Source organism: Nilaparvata lugens, chromosome 5 (assembly GCF_014356525.2).
Source record: "Nilaparvata lugens isolate BPH chromosome 5, ASM1435652v1, whole genome shotgun sequence".
Classification (NCBI taxonomy): Eukaryota; Metazoa; Arthropoda; class Insecta; order Hemiptera; family Delphacidae; genus Nilaparvata; species Nilaparvata lugens.
In genome coordinates, this window is record NC_052508.1 from 34,792,914 (window position 1) to 34,813,833 (window position 20,920).

At 42.4% G+C, this 20,920-nt stretch overlaps 1 protein-coding gene across 5 annotated transcripts in view; it reads right to left on the reverse strand.

The window, feature by feature from the left end:
• The window catches only part of LOC111056951 (1-phosphatidylinositol 4,5-bisphosphate phosphodiesterase classes I and II), a 282,347-nt gene that overhangs the window by 77,131 nt on the left and 184,296 nt on the right, over positions 1-20,920 (reverse strand). For all 5 annotated transcript variants that reach the window (XM_039428256.1, XM_039428257.1, XM_039428255.1 and 2 more), the window contains 4 exons: positions 19,242-19,561; positions 16,672-16,888; positions 13,773-13,949; positions 31-240 (listed from right to left, as the gene is read on the reverse strand). In XM_039428256.1, coding sequence (XP_039284190.1) covers positions 31-240; positions 13,773-13,949; positions 16,672-16,888; positions 19,242-19,561 — 924 coding nt within the window. The remainder of the gene's footprint in view (positions 1-30; positions 241-13,772; positions 13,950-16,671; positions 16,889-19,241; positions 19,562-20,920) is intronic.

Consider the following 20,920-nt stretch of genomic DNA (forward strand, 5'->3'; position numbering starts at 1 on the left):
TTGCTCATAGAAGCATAGGTTGGCACTTGCCTAGAGTTTGGTAGTTGAGAGCGACAAGCTGGCAGCCGGCGTTCCAGAATACCTGCGGCATGAAGTTGGACGAGTCGAAGCGTGTGCCGGCCGGGTAGATGCGGCTCAGCTGGTGTTTGTTGTAGTTGACGAACTCGATCGGCCGCTCCTTCAGCAGCGCCGTCGCCTGCTTCTCGTCGAACGAAGACATCTCGTAGAACTTGTTACGCTCTGCGATCATATCACAATTATTATACACTGATAATATTCCAGCAGTTGGTGACTGAAATTTCTAATAAAATCTACCATCTTCTAAATTCAAAATCTTAGTTGATTATTTTGGGATCAAAATGTATGTGTTTAAAACTGCTGAAGAATCATAACCTCAGGTGCAATCAAAATTCGGGAATGGAATAGTAAGGGCTATAAGCCTGTTTTTTGGTTCCAATCATTTTATGATTTAGTTGTTGTTAAATAAATAGATAAAAATCTATACTACAATATTCAAGTCAACTTTATAATAAACGTAATAGAACTTCAAATTCAAATTTTATTTATTCCAATTTACAATCTCAAGCAATAAGATACACACAGCTCAGCAGGATGAAAAATGATGAATAAAAATTAGTAGGAATGAGTATCAACAAAATCTATTTTTAATACCTGGAGAAGGGGAATTTTTGATCAGCAATATCTTCCGCTTGTTACCATTCTGATGTATAATTCAAAATCACTCTGGGCGTATTTTTGTGCTTTACAATCTTAGATCAGGTAGAGCGCTCTATCTCATATAGATTTCCAGGTACACCTGACAACAATGCTCCTTGTATTGTGAAAAACACCTAATTTTCAGCTTAAACCATCATCACCAACTACATCGCCCTCACATTGATATTTCGCATAATGATATAAGATCATCAGATTATGTTCTATGAGAATCATCCGATAGATGCACTTCATTTCAGTATTTCCTAGTGGAGAGGCGCGCTTAAGGACACCTCAAGGATCAAAATTTCAAACACTTATAACTTCTGACACAATGCTCAGATTTCATCGTGCTACACTTCATTCTTCTCGGCTCGTCAAGGCGGTCCAAAATCATGCATCATAAGTCAAATTCGGTCGAAAAGTGGTAGATTTATTGATGAGTGTACTTAAGCCCATATTCCAATACACAAAAAATGGCCAATTTCTATATTCAAAGCTATGTAATGTATCTCGGTAACCCCTTATTATAAAAATCATTACTTGATCTTGAAAAGTACAATATAATTTCCTCTTTCACCTTGATACCTCCCTCGCGTTCGCTACCTTTCAGCCTGCCGCTCTGCTCTGCTCCCCACGCCACGCATCAACCAAATGAGTGGTTGACCCACCCGCCACCAGGGTGCGCCTCAGTCGCCGCCACCCGTTCCTGCGTTTCTATTGGCCGAGCACCGCCGGCCAATAGCAGCGCAGGTGAACTCGGGGACTGTGAATAAGAGGGGGCTACTCAGCTACCCTCGATAGCACTTGTTCACTAGCAGCCTTCCACTGAAGAGCCAGAAGAGACCACCAGCCGAGACCACTACCAGAGACCACTACCAGCCGAGACCACTACCGAGACCAGAAGCAGAGCAGCGAGCAGGCCAATGAGGGAACCACGGCGAGACTAACCGCAACCTGAGGTGTCTTCCTTGTCTACTACCCAGCCTAGGAGGAACCGAGCCGGCCGCCGAATCCAGAAGAGGAGGGCACTACGTCGGCTTCGCCAGTGGAGGAGAGGCTGAGGCTGTACACCGCCGCGCCAGCTGCGCCCCAAGACTTAGCGCCCCAGCCTAACAACTGGCGCGCGGTTCTGGATGCGCGGGTTGGGTGCCGAACCGACATCGGAGTGTGTGCAGCGGAAGCCTACGACCCTGCCTGCCCGGGGTTTGACCAAAGGCCCCTTCTAAACGAGGAAGTGGTCGAGGAGGTCCTCCCGGCGGAGATTCGGCACGACCTCTGGCTAGTAGATCACCCGGTCAACCCTCTCCGTATCCCGAGTAAACCAGAGTGGAGACTGCGAACCATTGACTTGAGCCCCTGCCGGCCTGCTCTCGCACCAGACGGACCTGCCCGGGACCCTCGCGCGGCGTGGTATTGTGCCAGTCGACGACTACTAAACATCTAGCCTGCCTTGGTCCCTTTTAGGGCCACCAGCAACAATCTTGGTCCCTTTTCAGGGCCACCAGCAACAAACTTGGCCCTTTTCAGGGCCACCAAAAAGCCATTTTTTTTCAGACAGTGGTAACAAACCCCTCGCTCGACCCGACTGACTAGCCCAATTGATGAACGAGCCACACCTTCCGCCATATCAATTATTGGCGCCTGCCAACGTGGGGCCACTCACTGTATGGAGATACAGTAACCCATTACCACTGTCAAAACTTTTTTTTCAAACAAAATGTCAACCTAAATTTTCAACTAAATGTATGTCTTAAATTTTTCATCTAAATGTATGTCTTGAATTTTTCACACAAAAAATTCAAACTTATTTTCTTTCAACAAAATGTGTCTCTGAATCTTTCAATTCAGAATACCTGTCTGGGAACAGGCAATTTCCCAGTGGCGCCCATAACACCTGAACATGGTAGCGACTAGAACTGGAGCCGGAGACAGTGGAGATACGACCACCGAAGATTCGATGCAGTCAACCAGCCAGCACACCGAGTCTACATTAGCCGGCTGGCCTGCACAGACCACCGGTCAAACCGACAGCAGCACGATGCAGCCGCCCGCTTCCACAAGCGAAACTGGGGCAACGCAGCCACCCGCCTTCACCAGCGAGCCCGCTCGACCAACCACCCTGCAACCCAGCGCGCTGACCGTCAACCTGCCTGCTCCACCGTCAACCTCTAGTCACGCCACTACCGCAACCAGCAACATGGCCAACTTACCGGCTCCAGCCGTCAGCTACACCGGCAACCTCAGCCAGCTGACCAGCATAGTGACCCTGCTAACGTTCTTCCGCGGCAAGCTCCATGAAGACCCCATCACCTTCATGCGACAGTGCACCGAGCTGCTACAGGGTCACCACATTCCCAGCTATACCTGGGTCATGCTTCTAAAAGCGCAACTACAAGACGACGCCGCCGCCTGGTGGAGAGACTACGGAGAATTCGTCACCACCTGGGAACAGTTCCGTGACCAACTTCAGGCCCGTTTCTCGGGAGCCCATAAAATCGCAGCCGCTCACACAGAATTTTATGGCACCACCCACAAACCGAACCAGCCAGTGAAGCGATTCATCCATCAGAAGCTCCAACTACAGCAGCGCTTAGGAACCAACCTGGCTGAAGACAAGGTGATCGCCCTGCTCATCGGTCAGCTGAGTTCCGAGCTTTGCACCCTAGTTCGAGCTATAACTATAAGCCGCCTCAACCTACGGCACCCGCAGGGCCACCCCATCGAGAGCCGCCGCCGAGGTTCAACTACAACCAGCTTCCTCAGTGTCATTACTGCCCAGCCAAGCATTTTCATCGTGACTGCCCAGAACTCGCGAAGAAATGGCAGGAAAACGGCGATACTGGAGAGACTCGGACTCCACCCCTCCAGCACGGAAAGTAGGGTCCACTACACTAACGATGAGGTGCAAGACCCGCAGCGCCAGCCTCGCAGGTCACCACCCCAACTACAAGCGATAACCGTCACCGAACCGGCCAGCCAGTCATTCCTTGGTCACGCCACCGTGGATCCTGCCAGCGTCACCAAGCCTCCTTCCAACGTCACCGAAGACCCCTTGCTCTTCTCGGCTGACGGAGACTCTCCACAGTACCTAGCAGCCGCACCTCCACGGGCTATCAAGAATGACCCAGTACCAGTCGTCACCCGGGTCACCATCTCACAACAGCAACCGCGTCCGGCACACCCTTGCGCGTCAACCACCCAGCCGTCACTCATGACCGTCTCACTCACAACGGATCGATCGCCTACCCGTCACGCCACCGTAGACCCTGCTAGCGTCGCTAAGTCTCCTTCCAATGTCACCGAAGACCCCTTGCTCTTCCCGGCTGACAGAGACTCTCCACAGCACCCAGCAGCCGCGCCTCTACTGGCCTGCGAGAGGACAGCATCACCAGCCGACGATGAGCGTGTCATCGACCACCAGCCTGGGGAGGAACATGCAACTGTGACCCACACGCACCCGCCACCTACCGGGGTCGCTGTCATGGACAGAGTCACCAACACTGCCCTCGCCGCAGTCGACGACCAGGTCACCAACGCTGACCCAGCCGCATTCGGCCACCAGGTCACCAACACTGCCCCAGCCGCAGTCAGCCACCAGGTTACCAACACTGACCCAGCCGCCGTCAACCAGCCGGTCACCAACACTGCCCTAGCCGCAGTCAGCCACCAGGTCACCAACACTGCCGCCCCAGTAGTCAACAACCACATCACCAGCCCTCCGCCCAGCCAAGCACCGAACCTAGCCGTGATCCAGATAGATGGACAGACTCTACCCCGGATCCCTGTCATCCTCGCGGGTAAACAACTACACGCTCTACTCGATTCAGCTGCAACGCACAACTTCGTGAGAGCTGCCCACCTCGACCACGGTACACGGATCCAACCACTGAAGCTACCTGTACTGCTGGCCAACCATCCCACTAGCTGCGAAACGGTCATACAAGGACATCTGGAACTCCAGATCCAACAGCACATTCAAAATATTCCCTTCCTAGGTCTACCTGACCTACGCGGAGACATCATCTTGGGATGACCATGGTTTCGGGAGAATAAGGTAGTGCTTGACTTTGAGCAAGACAGGCTAATCTACGGCAAGACGCAGCGAGACACGATCTTCTGGATAGCACAACCACCAGTCTCAGTAGAGATGGACACTCACCTGGTTGACAAGTTACTAGAAGACACACCCAGCGACCAGCACCGACGGTTAACAGTATTACTGCAACAACACGCAAAATTGTTCATGGAGCAGATGCCACCCTCCATCACCACGGCCGGCACCATGACAATTCAACTCAACAGCTCAGAAATACGCAGCCAGCGGCCTTACCGATACTCACGGGAGAAACTGCAAATTATTGAGTCTGAAGTTGCCGCCCTCAAGGAACGCAACCTGGTAGAAGCCAGTGATTTGCCTTACAACTCTCCAATCGTCATTGTCCCCAAGAAGGACGGCACATCACAGTTCTGCATCGATTACCGATGGCTGAATTCCATCACCGTTCCAGCCACGGCACTGCAGATGACCCTACAGGACGTCATTCGAAGCCTGGGAACTTCAAAAATATTCAGCTCACTCGACCTACAGATGGGATACTGGCAGGTACCACTCACACCCCAGTCTCGACCTTACACGGCCTTCACCACTCCCTACGGCGAAAAGCTACAATTTAAGGTCATGCCTTTCGGCCTACGAAATGCACCCAGCTGCTTCCAATCCATGATGAACAAGGTACTGAGTGGATACGTCGACAAGTTCTGCTACGCTTATCTCGACGACATCATTGTGTACTCGGATACCTGGGAAGAACACTTACTCCACTTAGCCAAAGTGTTTGAATGGTTAAATCTATACAATCTCTCTGTCTCAGCAGCAAAATGCCAGATCGGCCGCAAGCAACTTGAATACCTCGGTCACATAATCACCTCCGAGGGGAACCAAGCAAAACCGCAGGCTATCCTAGCTGTGACTTCTGCCCAACCACCCACCACCAGAAAGAAACTGCGAGAATTTCTCGGAGTAGTCGGCTGGCTACGAGAATTTTTACCCAACGTCGCTGACGTTTGTGCGCCTCTGTCTCAGCTACTTAGCACGAAGACGCGATGGAAATGGTCACCAACAGAAGAGACAGCTTTCCGCCGCCTACAAGCATTGACCGCCAACATCCAACCACTCTGTCGACCAGATTTCTCCAAGACCTTCATCCTACAGACAGACGCCAGCAAGGTCGGTATAGGGGCTGTCCTATACCAAGAAATCAACAATGACCGTAAGGTGATCGCATACGCCAGTGCCAAGCTGAACCACACGGAACAACAGTATCACAGTAACCAACAAGAGTGCCTTGCAGTTGTCTGGGCAATAAAGCGATATCGCCCTTACCTGGAAGGCAGGCCATTCATACTCCGTACCGACAATAAGGTGACTACCTGGTTACAAACTGCAAAGGACAGCCGCGCCAAACTCACTCGATGGGCCCTGCTCCTACAAGAATTTGACTTCACCCTAGAACACTGCCTGGGTAAAGAGAATCAGTTCGCCGACACACTGTCATGGCAACCCGACAATGAAAAAGTTGAGGAGACCAGTCAACAACTAGAACGAACCATGCCTCCCGACATCCTGCCAGTCACCAGTGAACCCGCTACGCTAGCAAGCTAGCAACCGAAACTGAACTGTTAGTAGAGATTCGGAAAGCACAGGCCACAGACGACCAGATCAACGCGCAGGTGCAACGATGGATGGAGATCGAACCCCGACCGTTGGAGGACCAACCGGGAACTGATCAAGTATTCCTCACCAGTTACCGCCTACACAACCGACTCTGGGAGAAGAAGACACGCGACGGTTGGCGAATAGTCATACCGCCCAACTTTCGCACCCGGCTACTGTTCCGCTATCATGACGATGATCTAATGGGACATCCAGGCTACACCGAAACCTACCGAAACATCGCTACATACTACACTTGGCCCCGTATGAAGGCGCAGATAACTGCGTACGTACAAAATTGCCTGCTGTGTAGCTGCTCAAAAGCATACAACCGGAATCACAAACCTACACAACGACCGCGATGGTCTACTAGACCATGGGAAACCGTATGTCTCGATCTGATGGGCCCCTACCCACTCTCCAAGCGAAGAAATCGATTCATATTGGTCATCACTGATTCTTTCTCCAGGTGGATAGAAGCCTACCCGCTGCCTCACGGCGACGCCAACACGATTGGCCGCACGATGGATACGCACCTGTTTCCCAGATGGGGATACCCAAAAATCCTACTCTCCGACAATGGCACTCAGTTTACGGGGAAACTATGGAACGAACTCTGCCTCAAATGGGGAGTCTTACACTACACCACGCCAATTTATCACCCCCGAGCCAACCCTACCAAGAGAAGGAACCAGGAACTCAAGAAGGGACTACGGATCCGCCTACAAGAACAAAACCAAGAATGGGAGAACCAACTACCATCCGTGCTATTCACCCTGCGAAATCGACAGAACACGGCAACAAGATACAGCCCCAGTCAAATCCTGTTTGGCCAAACCCTTCCACGGCCAGGGGAATGGAGCCACTGGCCCGAAAATCAACTCGAACCACACAAAGACCATATTAACCAGCGTCTACACACGCTAACCGCAATCCAACGCGAAGCCGTGTTGAACCAAGAAAATTATCTCAATAGGAAGGGAGACCCGATAGCCGAGACACAGCCTCGTTACCAGATCGGCGACCAGGTGCCCACACGGAATCATCAACTCTCAAACAAGGCTCAGAAATTCCACGCGGGCCTAGCACCCAGATGGAAGGGACCATATACGGTCGCCCACAACCAAGGAGCTGTCTACTGGATCACCCGTGACAATGAGACCATCAAGGTGTACGAGACTCAACTACGCCCGGCTCCAACCACCGACCAGCAACATCTCTTGGAATAACAACCCACCTGTTGGGGGAGATACTTCTGGTCTTATTTCTGTAATTATTGACCACAACCCACCTGTTGGGGGAGACCCTTCTGGTCTCACTTCTGTAAAATTATCGCCCAATGGCACTTTTGTATATTTTGTAAACATTGTATCTTGTTTTTTGCAATCAATAAATTCTCGCCGTGGCTACCTCAAACGGGGGGGGAATTGATACCTCCCTCGCGTTCGCTACCTTTCAGCCTGCCGCTCTGCTCTGCTCCCCACGCCACGCATCAACCAAATGAGTGGTTGACCCACCCGCCACCAGGGTGCGCCTCAGTCGCCGCCACCCGTTCCTGCGTTTCTATTGGCCGAGCACCGCCGGCCAATAGCAGCGCAGGTGAACTCGGGGACTGTGAATAAAAGGGGGCTACTCAGCTACCCTCGATAGCACTTGCTCACTAGCAGCCTTCCACTGAAGAGCCAGAAGAGACCACCAGCCGAGACCACTACCAGCCGAGACCACTACCGAGACCAGGAGCAGAGCAGCGAGCAGGCCAATGAGGGAACCACGGCGAGACTAACCGCAACCTGAGGTGTCTTCCTTGTCTACTACCCAGCCGATGCCTAGGAGGAACCGAGCCGGCCGCCAAATCCAGAAGAGGAGGGCCCTACGTCGGCTTCGCCAGGTGGAGGAGAGGCTGAGGCTGTACACCGCCGCGCCAGCTGCGCCCCAAGACTTAGCGCCCCAGCCTAACAACTGGCGCGCGGTTCTGGATGCGCGGGTTGGGTGCCGAACCGACATCGGAGTGTGTGCAGCGGAAGCCTACGACCCTGCCTGCCCGGGGTTTGACCGAAGGCCCCTTCTAAACGAGGAAGTGGTCGAGGAGGTCCTCCCGGCAGAGATTCGGCACGACCTCTGGCTAGTAGATCACCCGGTCAACCCTCTCCGTATCCCGGGTAAACCAGAGTGGAGACTGCGAACCATTGACTTGAGCCCCTGCCGGCCTGCTCTCGCACCAGACGGACCTGCCCGGGACCCTCGCGCGGCGTGGTATCGTGCCAGTCGACGACTACTAAACATCTAGCCTGCCTTGGTCCCTTTTAGGGCCACCAGCAACAATCTTGGTCCCTTTTCAGGGCCACCAGCAACAAACTTGGCCCTTTTCAGGGCCACCAAAAAGCCATTTTTTTCAGACAGTGGTAACAAACCCCTCGCTCGACCCGACTGACTAGCCCAATTGATGAATGAGCCACACCTTCCGCCATATCAACCTGCTGTAAACGATTTATGGAAAAATATTTTCGTAGAGTGAGATTTGATTGTTGAAAAAATCCGGAAATTGTAGATATTTTTATCATATTAACGGTTTTGGCAGTACTACGATAGGGAAAAGTGATTCAAGATGGATTTTAGACAACTGAGCACGTAGAGGATGAATTTATCTACAATTTGGAATCAATCGAGAGTTTCTATGATGCATCGAACTCGTTTTAGAAACTCTTGATCAACAGTGAAATCACGGAAAAAATGTAAAAACTGAAAACGCCATTTTTGAAATCTTCTGTAACTTTTGAATGGTATTGGAATTGAAAGTGTTATTTATTGGAGTGGGTAGAGGGGGGCAATTTTCACATCCTCACTAGATTTGGAAATTTTATCAGAAGTATTTCAAAAGACATGCAGCTGTGAATATAGAAATTGGCCATTTTTTGTGTATTGGAATATGGGCTTAAGTATAATACTCAACAATAAATCTTTCACTTATCCACCGAATTTGATTTATGATGCATGATTTTGAACCGCCTTGACGAGCCGAGAAGAATGAAGTGTAGCACAATGAAATCTGAGCATTGTGTCAGAAGTTATAAGTGTTTGAAATTTTGATCCTTGAGGTGTCCTTAAGCGCGGCTCTCCACTAGGAAATACTGAAATGAAGTGCATCTATCGGATGATTCTCATAGAACATGATCTGATGATCTTATATCAATGTGAGGGCGATGTAGTTGGTGATGATGGTTTAAGCTGAAAATTAGGTGTTTTTCACAATACAAGGAGCATTGTTGTCAGGTGTACCTGGAAATCTATATGAGATAGAGCGCTCTACCTGATCTAAGATTGTAAAGCACAAAAAAACGCCCAGAGGGATTTTGAATTATACATCAAAATGGTAACAATCGGAAGATATTGCTGATCAAAAAATGAAATTCATCAAAATTGATTTTTTCTTCAAATTTCACTCATTTTTGAAAAATCATAACTTAGTACTTATTGGAGATAGAGAGTACCGAATGATCTCATTTCATTCAGAATTTCATAATCTAGAGAAAAGGCAAGAACAAATTTTTCCGTCCGATTACGAGATTTGGCAGAAATAACTGAAAACTGGAAAATGAGCCGAAAATACGAAGTTTTTGGGCCACTCTGTATCTAGCACAAGGAAATTTTGCATGAAGAAATTGGTTCTAGACTTCTCTTATGTACCCAAATAATATATTAAAGAATCAGAACTACAATATAAATTGCATGCACCAATGTATATAGTTACTGGACTAAACAGAGATGAAATAAACTATAAAAAATTCATAATAGAGAGTTGTATCATTCCGCCTTGAAATTCTCAGATTTTTCACATCTATTGTTATAAAATGAAGAATTCGTTCGTAATTTGATACATGCAAAAAGTATAATCCCACAAATATGAAAGAAGAGAAATATAATAATAATAATAATAGCAGAAACCCGTGCTCCGCAAGGATCTATTTTAAAACTTGACATAATGAAATTTTGAAGATTTGAAAATAGGCCTATAACTATCCTTGGTTAATTAATTAAGAATCTACATGAAAAATTGCAAGTTAGTTTCAGTCCAGTAGCTTAGACGTGATGATGCGTCAAACATAATTTTCCTATCCCGTACGTGTATAAGCCAGCTCTTTACTTTATTATAGATATAGTTAACGACTGCAAGAGATAAGATAGGACTGTGGAACAGAATAGTGGTGAAACTATGATAGCGCCAGAGGAGTCTCAAACACAATAGTAGGTTACTACATGAAATTTTTGAAAATGATTTGAAAAAAAAAATGTTAAAACAACAGAACTGAAAGTTGTCAACCTTATCATTCTACCTCCATTTAGAGAGACTTTTGTTTGAGCCGAAAGCCGAATGTAAATCTATATACATAAAAATGAATGTCTGTTTGTGTGTGTGTATGTTTGTTTGTTCCCTATAGATTTGAAAACTACTTGACATAACGGCATGAAACTTTGGGAATATGTAGTGTGAATATTGGGGATGGTTTCTGAAGAGAAATCTTAATAGGTGGGATAATAATAATTATTTATTAATCCATTTTAAAGACCTATGTTTTTTAAATTGTCGAAGGAGTGGCTACCGAAGAACGGAAAGATGATCATGATTCAAGATCATATTTTGATAACATGATTGAGCATCTGAAGTTACCAGCTGTACAATAAACACGTCACCCTGTGATAAATTGTGCACTGGTATTAAAACGGTAGTTTGGCGTTGAAGTTAGTGTAACTGATTGGTACCAGCTGTAGATAATCGTTCCTTAGAAGACCTATACAAATAATTATCACTACCCTATCATTGAAAAACTGGAAAATGTTGGAAAAAATATTCACCTCATAAAAGAGAGTTGTTCATATTGCATCCATTAATTACTGAAGAATGAAAAAGAATAATTATTTAAAAATTTTCGAATTTAGCTTAGCTTATATTCATCCTAAAATGGAAGATGGAAAGAATATGGAATTCTGTGTGATTCATCGTACATCGCGTATTTCCTGGACCATCTATTGACAATCAACAACTATGAAAACATTTCTGAAACACTGTTTTAACCTATCTATTTTTATTTTTTTAATTCACACTTTACTGATACATATTACTACATAGGACATAGCACATAGGAAGTCCGTATTGAGATGTAAATAAAAATATTGATTGTCAGATGTATTTCATGATTCACCAAATAAAGTCATTGTGACATGAGATACATTGACCTGAGATAGGTATATGTTAGACATTTTTTTGTAATCTGTTGTCTATTAAGAAAGTTTTCAATGTGATTTTTGATGACAATAGAAATTTTATTTGAAAAAAGAATTATCAACAAACTCCTAACCAAAGAAAATCTCTGTGCTCTGTTCCAATCGGAATGTATGAGACTACATATACAGCTGATAGAAGGCGCAAACCAAACTGGCCAAGAATACAACAGTGAAACACACACGTGGCAAGCTCACGCTCTCGATTTACGAAAAATTAATTCAGCTGATTGATAAGATTATTTTAAGCTTTCCAATTATTACAACATATGTTAGAATATCATGTGGAGATTATCTCAGATCCATATGGCGTTCACCTTACCATGTTCATAACCTTACTTAATAGGATCCTTTTTCATCCTTTGAAATCCTTAGAGGCAAAATATCCCAAAATCCGTTCTTAGTGCGCGTCTAGCACATTTGAAGAATATTTGTGCAAAGTTTTAAGTCTTTGAGCAAATCAGTTTTAGCTGTAGTGTGATTTTACATAAAAATTTTCGAAAAAAGCCCTCTCCTGATGCCCCCTGTGCTCCTGATCGGAATTTTTCTACATGATCTAATTATTTTTTGTAGCTGAGCAAAAACGTTCCTCATGACTTCGCTGTGCAATGAGCGGTTAAAAAGTACAACATTTTTGGGGGGCCCCAGCTCCCTCAGGGGGGCAAATTTCAGAAAATCGTTTCTTAGTGGATGTTTTGAGGCTACCATAAACAATTGTGCTAAATTTGAAGTTTTTAGGCTCAGTAGTTTGGGCTGTGGTGTGATTTCAGTCTGCCGGGGCTTAGCCTTTTATAGATATAGAGATAATAAAAATTATATAATATAGGAGAAATTCTTCTCTTATATCGCTGCCCGATTAAACCTCAACTCCTGATCACGGACAAGGGCTTCATGAAGCATTTTGTGATCAGTAATTGTTCACATTATTTTTTTATCATACATGATGGTATATTCCCTCAATAAAAGAAGAGTATGCTTTTACAGTATTAATTATTGTTGCGTTGTTATTCGGAAGCAATTTATTATTTAAGTTTCATTATAGATTAATAGTTCCTTTTAGTTCATTGCTGTTGAATAGTGATTATAATGTAATACATTTTTGTTTTTGGAATATTTTAATTTTGTATTTCGCTGCTTTCCAATGTAGCCTATAATTATTTGATGTGTACCGATGTGAACAATAAAACTTGATTTGATTTGAATATTATTTAGTCAGAGGAACTTGATATCAATATTTTTTATCAAACGAGAATCCTAATTAAATGCTGTAAATCACCCCGAAGACTTCTGCTACTGCAAATATTGACAACAAGGTTAACAGCTAGATGGAAATTCGATGAGAGCTACTATCCAAAAATTATTTGCCAGCTCGGGAATAGAACCCGGTACCTTCTAATTGCTAATCAGGAATGCTTACCCTTACCCCAAAACTGACAATCTTTGGATAGCAGCGCTCATTGAGATTATTTCATCATCAGAATCGGATTTATAAATAATTTACGTTGGACAAATGGATATAAGGAATACCAAAGCAAGTGTTGTCCTCTGTCATATCCATCTCTCTCAATATTATCATCAAAATTGTATATTTGTTTGCTTTTCAAATGTGAATTTGTGTTTAGAAATAAGTTTTCTTAATTTTAAACTTTATAAAACAGAAACTCAGGAAGTGAAATTGAGAAATTGTTAGTGAGAAAACATGAAGAACCCAAGAGATAACCTATAAACTTGAGTGTTAATAGGAAATGACATTGGGTAATACGGCAAGGCAGAACATCCAAAAGGATCGCTCTGCCAATAAAAGCCATTTGAATGAATAAATAAATATCCATCTCTCGTACATACTATAATTATATAATAATCACAAAGATTCACTTCAATTACTTAATCATTCAATCAATTATAAAGAAATCACAGAAGGAAATAATCACTCGAAGGAAACACAAGAATATGAATATTCAATCACATTTTCTGTATAGAATCATGTTTTATTAATAAATATTTCAGTGAACTGAAACATTTTCTGAGATTGAAAAATCACTTGATTAGATAAATGCTGACTCACTCTCAGAGTTTTCGAAAGAGGTGAAATGCACTGGCTGCACGTAGTTGACCAGCGCCGATATCTCAGCACCGGCTTCGGTTTCTTTGGCGGCTGCCACTTTGTCCGCCTTATCTTGAGATGTCATCTTCTCTCCCACTTCCTCCTCTTCCTCGCCACTGCTACTTTCTTCGTCATCATCTAACAAGCAAATCAATAAACATTATAACAAACAAATACAATCACAATTCAAATATTATCCATTTAATTAAAAAACAAACAAAATTGTTTTAAAATTGCTTGTCAGTATTTTAAATACATATTTGAATTGCACAAATAATAGACATTGTTTGTATTTAATGATTATATTCTATAATAACATAATTATTCATTAAAACAATTCTTATGAACTTCAATCATATTATTAAATTGTAAAGATGTTTTCAAATCATATCAATGATATCAACAATATATTTTAGATCAGTGCTTCTTTGTAAAAATTATAAATTATATCAAACTGAGAATGATGAAAAAACAAATTCGGTGAACGTGACAGGACACTTAGATTGAGGATGCAACTTGCATCTTATGTCAAATTCATAACTTTTATTATAAACATAATTTAACGTTTGAAGATTTTATTTATTATTTGTGTATTTAAAGTCTAAACAGCAAAATACACGCAGTCATTTCAACTACAATACCATGAACATACTAAATAAAATCAACACTATGAAACCAGCATTTATATACTTAGTCAATGATTGAAGTTAAACTTTTTATAGATTACAGACGAAAGACTGCATTCATTATTTTAATCTTCTTCTAGACTAGGTAGTAGGTGATGGTAATGCAATGCAGTGGCATGAGAAAGTTCAATACTTGGAATTGGCATCAGTTGAGGATAGAATGCACTCTTGTATTCAACAGAGTGGAAAGCTGCCCATTTTCTGCTCGCCTATGAAAACCTAGTATAACAGGCAACCCTTCTGGTTGATAAGTTATTCTGAGCTTCTCAAGTTGTTCAAATTTGAGAAATTGGAAAATCGTGGAAAGATTATCAAGCTTTGTTTTCTGCATGGATTTGTCCGGTCGTACTAATGATAGGCCTACCAGCACTCTGTGTCTTCTGTTTGCTGATATGAACCTGCATATGGAGGTCGAGCAAGCAGACTACTGCTTATCATGCGGCCTCTCGATATCGTCTGTTGTTCTCATCAATTCTGTGACAGATGTTGCCATGTCACCTTTTACATAGGTAGGCCTGCACAAGACTAATTTTTGTTTTTAGTAGATGTTTAGTAGATTATTACTTTTTGTGCTATTATGATGCAAGAAAAAACTATAATTTTCTTAGCTTTATGGTAATTTCATTTAGTTTTATACAAACCCTTTAATTGGATGTTGAATCTGCTAGACTTGTAATTACAGTGAAATTTTAATGTTTTTTTTATTTTATTCCTATGTATTGTGTATTTTTCCTGTAAAAAACCTCTATTATATGAGGGCGAGGATAGAGCACATCCCCTCTCTGACAAGGCCTTTCTTAATAAAGTAGATACTCAAACCCACAATAGAATACTACAAAGAATTCAACAAAATTTGACTAAATGAAAAAGAGAGGACAAGTAGAACAATGTCTCTAGCAAACGTAGAAATGTCACTTACAAAGTGATTCTATGTAATAAGATAAACCAGAAAACAGAAATTGGAATGAAAGAGGAACATTATAAATTTTGAACATTTCTCGTAATAGTTTGAAGAAACTTTATCAGTGGCATATTCTCAAGGCTAGCTACACTAGCTGCAAAGCCTAAATGGTAGTTTTAATAAATGAATATTATTGTTGATGAATTATTATAGAAGGTATGAAGTTTGGAAAAACATTAGTATTTCATGCTTCAACGTCAATTATTAAAGCGTTTGCTATGCGGCGCGACGAGGCCCAATTCGCAAATCAAGCTTGTTCTCAGCGATAGCCCAGCGGCTCATATCGGCAATGTAATTGTCGCTGGGAAAGAGGTAGGGCGGGGAATGTGTTATTTTTGCATTGCAATGGATAGAAGTCATAGTTGCGTTAGGCAAGAACTAGAGCAGACATCAGTCCGAACATTAGCGATAAAAGCTGACAGTAGCTGAAGCGAGTTGAGTCTGCACATGTAGTCGGACAGACTTTTAATCTTATTGTTTGAAGTCATATTTTGCCAGTTTTGGTTCGGTCTGTTGTAGTTCGTTGTTTTTATGAGTTTGTTTTATTTTTCAAAACCCTTTTGATAAAAATTTGAATTATTATGAATTTACTCTCCAGGTTATCAGACACCATTCTATTATATTAAGCGAGCAATTTCTGTATATATTTGGTTGTATATTTAAGTACAACGGATCTCGAAAACGGCTTTAACGATTTTTACGAAATTTGGAACATAGTAGATTTATGATATAAAAATTTGATTGCACTAGGTCTCATCCCTGGGAAAACTCGCCGAAGGACATAAAAAGGATAATAATTATTCATCCTTGGAAAAAAACTTGATTATTTCATCGTCTGTTGATAAGTCTAGTGTATTCAAAAGTGTATGGAACATAACCTTCTATTTAGATTACCGTATTTCCAGTGTATACATCAAAATTCGGGGAAGAAACAGTTTTGAGCTGTGCCTGTTGGTCCTTCCCCAATCAATTGGAATAATTGTGTTCTGTGTATCAATAAATAAATATTATAAACTATGCTTTTATGCTTCTATGCTTTGTACTCAGGAGTGAAGCTCGGTGCCCCGATATTGTTTATGACTCGTAAAAGGTTTTTAACTCTATTAATATAATCTTTGGACTAGTAAATTGGGTTGGTTGATTTGCCAGGAAAGCTAACTGAAGGTAGGTTTTGAGGCTACGCCACTGAAGTGTATGAAGATGAGGCATTCACCGTTTTCGTCTTCATCGGGATTGCTGTCCTTGCTGCCCTGGCGCACAGGAGCCCCGTTGCCAGTGACTACTGCCGCCTGTAGGCTGTCGGGCGACTCCACCGAGTCGGGCGACTGCTGCGGCTTTTTGTGGTGATGGTGGTGGTGCTTCTTCTTGTTCTTTATTATGATCTTGCGCTTCAGAAGCGACGGAGGCGGTAGCGGCACTCCTGGCTCCAACTGAAATCGAAAGATGTACAATGAATCCGATCTTGGCAAATATGTAAGGATTCCAGAAGTAAATAGATGAATCGATTTATTTGCTCCATACATGAAAAACACTGTTTTTTATTAAGATGTAGATGTGACAAAAGCACAGGCTTTTCAATTGTTCCATGGAATTGCAAGATAGAATTATATTTTAAATCCATTGAAACCATCAAGAATGGAGAAGGTGAAGCTTATTTGGTTTATTGCTAAAGATGCCCACATGAGCTTTTAGCTTGAGCGTGGGTAATGAAGAGTTCAAGGGTGATTTGATAAGATGATCAAACGTCCATGCCTACCGGCAGGATTCGAACCCACGACCAGGTAGCGCTAGCAGACTTAGTCATTTCGGCTAAATTAGCCAGCAATTAGCCAGTGAACTGTTTAGTTAGAATACTGATTCCCAGTTGCACTTAAAATCTATTGAATTCAACCAACATGAAATCGATTGTAATCATCGAATTGTCTTCCGAGTTTTTCAATAGTTCTCTTGACATCGATTCCGTTAGATGACGTCATTTCAAGGAGGTTAAATTTACATAGACCGTGAACCGGGCACATATGGGTGGGTATCGAGAGGAAATGAGGGAATCAAGAGGGAATTAAGAGGAGTTGAATGAACTATCAATAGATTACTTGAAACCCCTTCACCGTATATTTTGAAGGTATAACTTTTGAATGAAGAACGGACTCGAAATTAATTAATTGAAACAACATTACATACTTCTTAGAACTACTTCTATCGAAAATTAGGGAGAGAACAGTTTTGAGATGAGTCTGTTGATCTTTTATCAATCATTCCTAAGATTTCTATATGGTTTCATTATGTATTAAAGAGTGGATAACAAAATGCATATTCAAGTGTTATCAGTTAATCAGCTGAAAGATTGGCCTAAGTATCGGCAACCTGTCCTTTTGATAAAAATAAATCCACTAATTTCAATCTGAGCAACTAGCATGAGAGTGCCTTCCACTAGAACTATTACTTCTAACCAATTCTAACCCAGCTGCGAATTCAATCAATCACAGGAACACAAATGATCATGAAAAGGAATATAGAGAACTTTTCTACAAACCTTTATATCTCTAACTACAGGGTTGGGCAGGGAGGTATGGATGATTTAAAATAACAGTTACACACTCATTTTTAAACGAATCTCAAAATGTTTTTTTTAGTGTACCTTGGATGTTGCCATCATAAAAATTAGAGAAAAATTGAGAACATCCAAGGTGAATTTTGAGTTTCGTTTGAAAATGAGTGTGCAACTGTTATTTCAAATCATCCATACCTCCCTGCCCAACCCTGTATAATCATAATATTCTAAACATAACAGCTATACGACAATCTAGACTACAATCCATACTAGGAAGCTATTTTCATTTATTTCATTTACTGACAATCACAAATCATTATATTATGCAATAATATGATTGGGAAGAGACAAAAGGCATCGCCCAAAACTATGATTCTTCCAAATTTTTATGAGTAAAAGTTTCGAAAAAAAGAATGAGGTTATAATTTCACTTTTTAAGACCAATTTTCACTTCAAACCGACTAAACTAGAAAATTTAAACTTCGATGTCAGAAAACTAATTAATAACAAGAATATTCCAATCAGATCTCTACTAATTGGAATTTTTTGAGTAATATTGCAAACTTGTAAGCAACAAAAGAAACACAACTTTACTACTAGCAAAGCTTCTGTTCAGTTCAACTAAATAATTGAAGAGTAGTGGCACTGAACATTTTATGAGGTCATACTATTTAACCTCCGATTGGCCATGAATAAAAGACAAAATAATACTTTTTTCATCAAAAGTAATTTACACTCATGATTATTCTTCAACATAATTGCCGTAAAGGTTAAGACATCTGTCGTACCAGTAGACCAGCCTACCAAAATCCTCTTTATAAAATGCTGCCGCCAAATGAGTTTAAGTGGGCTATGACGTTGTTTTGGAGCTACTCGTTAGTTTGGAAGCTCTGTCCTCAAGGCTATGTATTGAGTTTGAGGGAAAGTATAAGTTACTAGTCACCAATAAGTCTAGTTTGTAAGGTGGTTGATCAGAATTATCCCATTTGATTTGCTGGAGTAGCCGTTTGGTTGCAACAGCATTATGAGGCCGAGTTGTCATGGATCACGTCGAATCCGGAAGTTATTCAACTCGACAACAATTGACGATCTGACTGCAAATAAAGCAGGGCGTTTGGTGGGGATGATCAGCTAATCAGCTCTGTTAAAATCATCCCCTACCGCTCTCTGTGTCTCATGAAATATGATCAGAGGTTGAAAAAAATTATTCTAGTATTATTTGATTATGTAACCTTGTGAGAGTCGAGCGGCGAGTCAAGCAGCATGTCGCCGAAGATGTCGCGGCAGTACTGGGCGATCTTGGCCTGCTGCCGAGGGTTGCAGTGGTTCTCGAAGGAGAGTACGACCGGATAGTCGCTGGTCTTGAAGGCGGACTCGGCAATGGCCTCGATGACCTCGCGCGCCGAGATGTCCGGCACGAATGTGTAGCCGTGCACTATGACCGGCTCCTCCGTCCGGCCACCGTTCCAAAAGTCCAGCTCCACGCAGCGGCAGCCCGCCAGCAGGCATTGCCGGTAGATCTCCACTGACGACTTGCCCGTCAGCTGGTGACCTGCAAACCACACACCAATTGATGAAGCAGCAGCAGCATCAGCAGGAGAAAGACAAATACAAGGACAAGGAGAAGAAGATGATGATGAATATAAAAATCACGAGCTGAACTCTGGCAGCCATTTCAAGAAAGAAAGAATTATGTAGGTATTGAGCATTTTTAGAACATTAAACATTTGTAATTAAAAAGCAAGGTATATTCCAGGCAATTAATTCTCAAAAAAGGGGATAGAAAGAAAATTTTGGAAGACAATTTTTGACAATTTCTGTTTAGGGTAGTAAGGTGATGAACATATGAAAAGACCCCACTCCTACCCCCTGTGCTAAGGGGTGTGGGGGTGATTCAAAGGTACAATTTTTTGGTTTCTCGCATATAACTCGAAAACTATGTATCTTACGGACATGACTATTCTACACAAAATTAAGGCTTACATAAATTCCTGCAATATTGAACTAACAATAAATATTTTCTGTATCTTTTATAGTTTTCGGGATATATACTCTGAAACTGTGAGATTTTTTAAAAATACTTTTGCCTCCAATTTTTTGCTATTTCTCTTAAAACTTTTAAAAAAATGATGGGAAAATCCGTGCTGATGTATGTTTATAGAGCATCAAATTCTCTTCAATTTGATGTATAATTTCACGCATTTCCCCACGATTTCTACAGTGTTGAGTGTGAAATCTTCATTGTTTTACAACAATAGACCAATTGACAAAGGAATTTGGAGAGAATGTTTTGAATACAATTTTTGACTTTGCAGCTTTGTTGAGACCAGTTAGGAGGAGTACATATCAAAAGTCCCCATCCCTACCCCTTGTGCTAAAGGGATAATGGTGGTTTAAAAGTTGCATTGTTCAATTTTTTGCTTACGCGCTCATATCTTGAGAAGAATGCATTCAACAGACATGATCAACTATTATAAAATAAAGTTTGATAAATTCTCAAAATTTTTCACAAGTGGATTTTTGTGATATTCCCAACAGTTTTCGTGATATTCGCTCTTGAAAGAGTAAATTTGTTAAAATAACAGTTGTCCAATTTTTCAGGGCTTATAAATTTCCAACATTACATCTTGAAAATGAATGCTTATCGTACGTTTGTAGAGCATTAATTTCTCTACAATGTCAAGTATTATTTCACTATTTCATGTTCTCCGTTCATTTTTATAGCAGCTTCAATGTGCGAGGGGGGGTGAAATTTTCAATTTACCAACATTTGACAATGGGACAATTGGAACACATTTTTTGACTTTGCAGCTCAATTGGGACTAGTTAGGAGGTAAACATAGCAAAAGTGCTCATCTCTAAAACCGTCTGTTAACGATATGGAACCGCTTAGTTGACACTTGTTTCCAAA